Source organism: Uloborus diversus, unplaced genomic scaffold (genome assembly GCF_026930045.1).
Source record: "Uloborus diversus isolate 005 unplaced genomic scaffold, Udiv.v.3.1 scaffold_723, whole genome shotgun sequence".
Taxonomy (NCBI): Eukaryota; Metazoa; Arthropoda; class Arachnida; order Araneae; family Uloboridae; genus Uloborus; species Uloborus diversus.
The window spans coordinates 89,696-98,041 of record NW_026558927.1 but is presented as its reverse complement, the minus strand read 5'-3'; the positions used below and the strand labels follow the sequence as shown (position 1 = coordinate 98,041).

Genomic DNA, 8,346 nt, shown 5'->3' with positions numbered 1-8,346 from the left:
AAATAGCTTATCAAGGTACCTACCAGTACATGCTCTCGTACAAGCTTGCCCAGCTAATTAGCATATGATGCTTGTACATAGCTTGACATGCTATTAGTATGAAAGCTAGCTTCATAGCAAATCATGCTAGCTAGCATAAAAAAGCATAAAATAGCTTATCAAGGTACCTACCACTACATTCTCTCGTACAAGCTTGCCCAGCAAATTAGCATATGACGCTTGGTACATAGCTTGCCATGCTATTTCTATGAAAGCTAGCTGCATAGCAAATCATGCTAGCTAGCATAAAAAAAGCATAAAATAGCTTATGAAGGTACCTACCACTACATGCTTTCGAACAAACTGGAACTGCTAATAAGCATAAGATGCTTGTATATAGCTTGCCAAGCTATTATTGTGTAAGCTAGCTCTCTAGCTTGTGATGCTTGCTAGCATAAAAAAGCATATCATAGCAGGAACTATCTAGCAAACATAGCACAAAATAGCAAAAACTAGCATATTTTTGTTGCTAGTACTAGCACAAATTTTGACCTGGGTACTGAAACAGACAGTATGCAAATAAATTTTCTTGAAAATATTTATCGCAGAACAGATTGAAAAATCCAGAAAGAACGTTAAGAATTTGAACAATAAAAAATAAAAGTTCGCCAAAAATCTGTTTACAGGCTTATGGTTTTAAAATTGTGTGAAAGAATAATGTATCTTGACAAGATTTCGCATATCAGGTAAATCATTTCCATGACGAATGAATTAAATGCATGATTTCTTTGGATATCCAATTATATAGTCATAGAAATAAATTATCTAGTGTTAAACGTTACTCTTGACAGTCTGCCACGTATGTGCACTATGTGACAAAAATGTCAACAAATGCCGGAAATGTCACGAAACTGAACTGAATATGTACTAATGTATAGAAGAAACGGTACAAAATGAAAATGCCGTTCGAAGCGAACCAAAAATTTATGAATTCCGAATTCAACATCGTGAAAATGGCTGCTTCAGAACAACTTACTGTGTGTTCTGCATTAATTGTTTACTTTCGTAATACTTTTTGGTTTCTAATCTCTTTCTATATGGGTCAGAATAACCAAAAGACTTTGAAAAATCTTTTCAAATGAATAAAGCGAAAAAATCATACATACGAACAAAAATCACAACACTTTTAGCATTTTCTTCGTTACCACATGCGTTTGTTTTAGTTTTCAATTCCGCCATTAGACAGTGACTGCAGTGCCCCCTATAGTTCGTTGGAGTTGCGAATTAAGGGATTTTTCCGAAATTCTGGTCACCAATAAACCTTTTTTTCAGGGAGAATTTCATTATTTTGATGAATGTAAAAGTATCAGTAAAGAGAAAGTATCGAAATTCAAGAGTCTCACGAACAAATCATTAGTGTTGGCAACTATGAATTTTAAGCTTTATACAATGAAAAATTATTTAGAAACATGACTGTGATACAAAATTTTGACAATGGGCGTCCATATGGGGGGGGGGGGGGGCAAGTTGGAGCTCTCTAGCTCCCCCCTTAGAAATTAGAACTTCCTTGCTTTTTAGTACTCCTTTCTTTGCAAATATAAAAACATTTCTTCTCCAGCCATTAATGAATAAGTTATTAAAAGTATCAAATTTTGACAACCCTAATCCGCACTGAAATCGGTTTCCATGGGAAAAATATCTGAGCCCCCCCCCCCCCCCCTTAACATTTTGCATATGAGCGCCTATGATTTCAACTGGACTGTTTCACTTTTTATGGAATTGCCCAGGGGTAGAAAGCCATCAACTAGGACATCTCATGTTTCCACTAGCAATCTATTCATGAAAAGTCAACGCACCCCCTATTCCAAACTCTAGCCTAGCTAGCACCAGAAAAATTCAAATGGTGGAAAAAAAATATATAATAATAATAACAGTTAAAAGTAAAAAATTAAAAATCTTTTTGATTTTTGAACGATCAGACAAAATTTTACAAGCATTTCCGAACATTATTGCATTCTAAAAACTTATTCTATTAATGAATCAAAGGAACACAAACGAAACACGCCGAACCATTAATTCGAAAAAAAAAATAAGTTTATGCAGCAGAAACAAATTAGGATTGGAGGAAAATTCATCCTTCTGTTGGGAAAAGAAATTTATTGAAATCGAAACTCTGGATTGGAACTCTACTTTTGCGTTTGAGGCAACGTATGACATTGTTCGAACAAGAACCAAATTGCATTACATTATGCTAAGTCAGTAGAGAGGAAACAAAAAGAGAGATTTTCACACTAGGCTTTTCCTCTTCGATATATGCCGGGTTTATCGGTTGTTCGATTCGAACATACTTCAGTCTTGAAACAGCCTGAAGAAATAATTTTGGGATAAAAATCTGGCAACAACGATTATTTGCAATCATTGTTGATGATTGTGATTGTGGCTTCCCCGGTTAATTTGAATTTAAATAGCGTTGACAGCTTTTGCTAGTCTTTAAAAGTCTTATTATTGGCAAAATAGTGTAGTCTCGGCTCAAAGTTCTGCCCCGCATCTTCTCCATGACAATGGACGAGAACTTGCGAGCGAATGAAATCAAGCAACTTGAAAATGTATGTAGTCAATATATTTGAAACTTGACTAATTGGTTCCCGCCGTATTCCCCAGCTAGTCAATAGAACTACGCAGTGTTTGTACTTAATTCGTAAATAACTTTCAATCATGAGCTCGTTTTGTGTCATTTGTTCTGACAGATTTCGCGATTCTGAACATGTCGTTGCTACTACATGTGGCCATATTTATCATTTTAGCTGTATCACGAGATGGTTAGGAGAAAATAAAACCTGTCCGGAGTGCCGCTCGATTTTAAGAGAAAATAGACTCTTGAGATTATATTTCAATGTTCAGCATGATGATTCTATTGTTTCAAGTTTCGATAGCGAAATTATAACTCTTAGGAAAACTTTAGAGAAGAAAGACCTTACAATTGAGTCTTTAAATGACAAGATTAATGGGATTAGAGAATACTTTAGCACAACAGAGGAAAAGTATGTGAAAGAACTTAGCAAATATCAAGAAAAGACCGAGAGGCTAGAAAGATCTGTCCGACATTTATCATCGGTAGAAAAAAATGTTAATAAGTTAGAGCAAGAGAATCGCCAATTGAGAAGTAACATCGAAGGAATGAAAGATGTTCAGACATTAGTTTCTGGGTGTCAGAAAGATGTACAAGACATGGTGGATAAATGTGTCCAGGAGAAGGATTTTCAACAATTAGCTACTTTATGTGTTGTGATGAAGAGAGAATTGAATAAAGCCCTTGAATCAAAATCTAAACTTCGAGATGATGTAGGGTACCTAACAAAGCAAAAAGGTATGCAAGACCATGCATTGAAAAATGCTAACAAAAAGATCTGTAGTCTAATCCAACAGATTGAGAGTATGGAAAATGACTCTTCAGCGAGAAAACGTAAAAAAGGACTGCTCAACTCCACTAAATGACTCTAATGATTTAGATTCAACTCGTGGAAAACTTCATCAGTCCAGTTATGTGTCAGTCAGGAGTGAGGTAGAAAACATGTTTGATCCAAATGTCCCTTCTACGTCTAAGGGTCATTGTGAAATTTCTTGGGAAACGTCAGGATCCAAGACCGATTTGAATTTAACTCCGATAACGCTGTCGCCAATGCCATCCCATACAAAGTTTGAAAGAAAACCTGTTCCTTGCCAAGTTAAGACAGTTGTTACTATCAATTCAAGCTCCTCGAGTGGTGAGAACGGGTCATCGATGTTTAAAAAATATAAATTGTCCTGTTCAAGCTCAGGTGCATTGAAGAAAGATGCTAATAGTGCAATACAAGTGGGCTACAACGGATTTGGAGGTCACAGTAAAACAATCTTGCCGTCAGCACGAAATAAATATAAATCGTAAATTTTGAATGTTTTGCAATGTGCTGATGATAGTAACAAAATTTTCGGGGAAAATTAAATGCAAGAAATTACGCACTTTTATGCCTAATTTTCTTCTGAAGTGAACTGAAGAAAGCTGTGCTCTTTAAAACTAAGTTAACATGTGAACTGTCAAATTTTTTTCAAAACTGAATGGCTGTGGCTCTTTTTGAAAATTCAAACTTTATAAATGCAAAGCTTTGCAAGTACTTTAGATGTTGTTCATTTCTTTTTTCTACTTTTCTTGACATGGTTTGTTTGATTACTTGTGAGAACGAAAAAAAATATTTCCATTTTGTGATAAAGTTGCACATTATTTATAGGTCTCAAAATAACAGTTATAGATATGTAAACAAACCTGCTTGTCGAATCCAATTATTTTATGGAAACTTGACTTTTAAACTGTCTTGAAGTGTACAATAACATCAAATGTTTGTGGAATGCTTTTGTATTACATTCATTGTTAAAGCTGCAAAATGGTTTTTGTTTTGCATAAACTTTAATTCAAGGTGATGTATATTTGAAAAAAAAAATGTTTATTGTTGATAGCATTTAGCTTATCTCTGGGCAGATGTGTTTAAATGCCTAGAGAGGAGTTATCGGCTTTTTAACCAATATCTTTTTTTTATACTTAACTGTTCATGCAGTTTTTAAATCTAGTGTACATATTATTTTTTATGTGCCCAAGTATCAGAGAATTATTTATATTTTTAGTAAGAGTTTTTTTAAATAAAAATGTCTATGAAGCAGTTTCTTCTTGTGCCTGTATTGTGCTTATTCTAATGAATGTCCAGGATAACTTTATAACTATAATCAACAGTTATAGACAAACTTACACGTTGATTATAAATATTTTTTGGTATACCGTTATATGGAAATTTGAAGTGTAAAATGACATCAAATGGTTTAAAGGAATGCTTCTGCATCCATTTCCGCTTTATAAAGCTGCAGAGTGATTTAAATTTTTGTTTTTACATCAACGTTGATCGAAGTTTCTGATGTAATTTTAAAATTGCATGTTTATTGTTCATATAATAGAGCTTTGCTCTGCATTTAAGCACCTATCCATTCTTAAAAGCTTTAAAGAGTTTTTTGCAAAGGAAACATGAAGATTATGGCTCAATTTTTTACACAATGTGTTTAAATTATATTTTTTTTAATGTCGGTGCTTTTTATAATCAACTGCTAATGCAAGGTTAAAAAATATATTTTCGAAAATATCCAAAATTTTGATATAATCCGATATTTTCAATCGGCACAAACTAACGTCTTCAAAATAGTATAATGCATCCTCAAATCACTCTTTAATTATTATCACAATAGCTTAAAATTAAGGTTTCTTTTAATATTCCTATCCAATATGTCATTTTGCAGTTTTGTCAATTTTAATCGAGTTAATTTAGAATTAGTTGTTTTACTCATTTGTCTTCTGTTAACTACCTTTACACAGTTACCTATATGATTCAGAAATAAACAATATGCATTAGTCGGGTGCACAGTCATAAGACATTTTTTTTCCGACCAAAGTTTAATATTTAATTATGTACTTTTAATATGAATTAAAATTGTTACATTGCTAATAATTTTATGAATCTTTCTTTACTAATAATAAAGCTGAAAGTCTCTCTGTCTGGATGTCCAGAGGATGTCTGGATCTCTGTGACGCGCATAGCGCCTAGACCGTTCGGCCGATTTTCATGAAATTAGGCGCAAAGTTAGTTTGTTGCATGGGGGTATGCACCTCGAAGCGATGTTTCGAAAATTCGATGTGATTCTTTTTCTATTCCAATTTTAAGAAAAAAACTATCATGAGATGGAAGAGTAAATTACGAAATTATCATAATGTGGAACCGTAAAATGGGTACAAGCCAATTGGCGAGAAAATTCACCATACATTATTTGTAAAGATACAGGCAAACCAAAAGACCTTTTAATTTTTCTATTACGGGCAAAGCCGTGCGGGTACCACTAGTACAAAAATAAAGAATATTATATTATTTTGTTACATTAATGATGTATTAATACATCATAAAAATAGAGTATGTAACTTTTTGGTTATTTTTAATAATAAATGAGCAATATTACTATGATTAATATAATTTTATATTGAAAATAATGTAGTTAGAAAAATTAATATCAAAATATCATATTTGCAAAATAAATATCGTGATAAATATCACGATATATATTTGCGAACCCTGTGCTTATGCAATAAAAATTTTAAAGTTTTATGTACATTAATATTTTTCATTTGTTACCTAAATACAGAAAATTATTAACATATTCAGTCAAGGTACTTTTGAGATAAACTCTGGATGAGTTAAGATTCCTCTTTCAGCTAACATCCTTGCTGTATAGAATGGCTAAAGCATTAGCTCTGTAATAATTTCTTTATTTATGCACTAAAGAAAGGTATTAGACCTTAGCATTATTAATTTTCAATCATTGTAAAAGCACTCATTTTCGCAAGCTGTAATTTTCATGCAAATGAAGATATTGGTAATTTTGTCAGATGAAAATTTTATGCATTTCGCAAGGCTGAAATTTTTGAGATTATGACATCTTCTCGAAAAGATGAGCTTTTGTAGTTTGCAAAAATGGAAAACTCGATTTGATTTTGATTAGCCTATCTAAGGATAGCAGTTCCTGATGATATGTACCAATAGGGCCGTTTCCATGGACAATTTCGACCCCCGGAAAAAACCTGCTCTTCACCGCATTCCGGTTATTAGTGGGTTTTATGTGGAAACTTTCTACTCCTGCTAGCTTCTGGAGTGAAAGCGGTGATTTTACCTGGAATGTATTACGCGAAACAAGTTCGTCTACTAGCCGCTAAGGATGCTGGGTAAAAACCGCTTTCTCTGGTATAATGGGAGAACCCCTTTTTACATGGAAACGGGGAATTTTTCAATCGGGGGTTTTTTGCGGAGCCAGATCGGGGATTTACCGGGTCGAAAAGTAAGTTGTGAACGCGGCTATTGAGAAGAGATAAAATGGAGGGAGTGTGAACTTTCATTCGTGAAGGAAAGATGCTAAGTCACATGATAGATTTTAAAGAAAAGTATTGGAAGAAATCAGGTTTGCTGCGCTAGTTTTGCGCAAAAGACTTCAACCATTCGTTGTTGTTGAGTAATGTCACTTGAGCTCTTTGCCTCAACTTTTGCTTAGCCAATGATTGGACTAGCTCCCTCTATTTACTAATTCCTGCTCTAGGATATGTTCTAAAATATTTGTTATCACTTGTCATAATATTTTTGAAGACTATTTGGAGAATGCTGTGTAGTAAGTTTTTTCTTAATCATTGGTTCTTATCTTAAGCAAGATATAAAGCTGGCTGGGAAATTTTCAAAGAAAGATTCTACTGTATGGCAAAAGAAACCCTTCAAACTGCTTCTGACACTGTTCTTGCTGCTTCTAACGTAAAATGCCCCCTGAATCCAAATATGAATACCTCCCCCTCCCCCCGCCCCATCAAAACACACTTTTTGGAAAATGTTCCCCCCAATTTTTTTTTCAGTTTTCGACAGTTTCATAGCCATTTGGAGGGGAGGGAGCATTATATTACCATTAAGTCTTCTGAGGGCTAGAGATGTTAACATAACATTTAAAATGGCTATTATTAAAAATACAGTTTAGTATTTTTAATAGTGCAGTGAAGAATGTTAACGGTTGTTCACCTATAGTAGGCAGTGGCATAGCCAGAGAAAACTTTTTTGAGGTGAGGATTTGGCTAGTTTTAACTTATTTAGTCAAAAGAAGGAAGTTTCAGAGGGAGATATTTCCCTGAATCCCCTCTCCCCTTTGATGTGTCCGTACCAGTTAGTATGAAGAATTTTTTTTTTTAGGAAACATGCTGAAATTTTTTTTTTTTTCCAAATTTCAATTTCAGCAGATGAATAACAAATAAAAGATCTTAAACAATTTCCCCTTGTTTTGTCTTATATTTTCTTTGCACATGTTGCATTTTTCAGGGCCAGTTTTGAACTGAAATATTTGTTTTCCACATAAGATTTTATCTATAGCTATCTTCATGTGACTTATAAAGCATTTTAGCTTTTTTACCGACTGTTTATTGTTGAAAGCACTAAATTGAATCTTCTGCATTGAAAAAATTTCCTTGTAACCCTGAAAAGTATACATGCAATTTTGTGCTGCAATGACATTGATTTTTATCATTTATATAAAGCAGGGGGTACGGAGTTGAAGGGAAAATGACAAACTCCAAGTCCGGAAATTTTAGAGCCTTTGACTCAGACTTCTTTACCCCAAAATTTTTCTGACCAACCAATTTGACAGCACTAGAAAAATAAAATTAAATAGAAAAATAAGTATTCTCACGTTTCCAAATTTTGTTTTGATTGTCGGCATTGGTTTTAAAGTATTTACACATTCATGAACACACTCTATAAAATGTTTACAAGCTGT

At 33.6% G+C, this 8,346-nt stretch overlaps 1 protein-coding gene across 1 annotated transcript; it reads left to right on the top strand.

Annotated features, from left to right (window-relative positions):
- Window positions 1-2,694: 2,694 nt before the first annotated feature.
- Window positions 2,695-7,909, top strand: LOC129233789 (E3 ubiquitin-protein ligase TRAIP-like). The gene is made up of 3 exons (XM_054867766.1): window positions 2,695-3,346; window positions 3,798-3,860; window positions 7,893-7,909. The coding sequence occupies exons 1-3, from the start codon at window positions 2,695-2,697 to the stop codon at window positions 7,907-7,909; spliced, it is 732 nt and encodes a 243-aa protein (XP_054723741.1).
- Window positions 7,910-8,346: the final 437 nt, after the last annotated feature.

What these genes read in the sequence shown, in the direction of transcription:
- LOC129233789 (XM_054867766.1), top strand. Translation starts at nt 2,695, where the DNA reads ATGAGCTCGTTTTGTGTCATTTGTTCTGACAGATTTCGCGATTCTGAA. An exon ending in GTACCTAACAAAGCAAAAAG is followed by an intron (nt 3,347 to 3,797) that starts GTATGCAAGACC and finishes GTTCAAGCTCAG; the next exon opens with GTGCATTGAAGAAAGATGCT.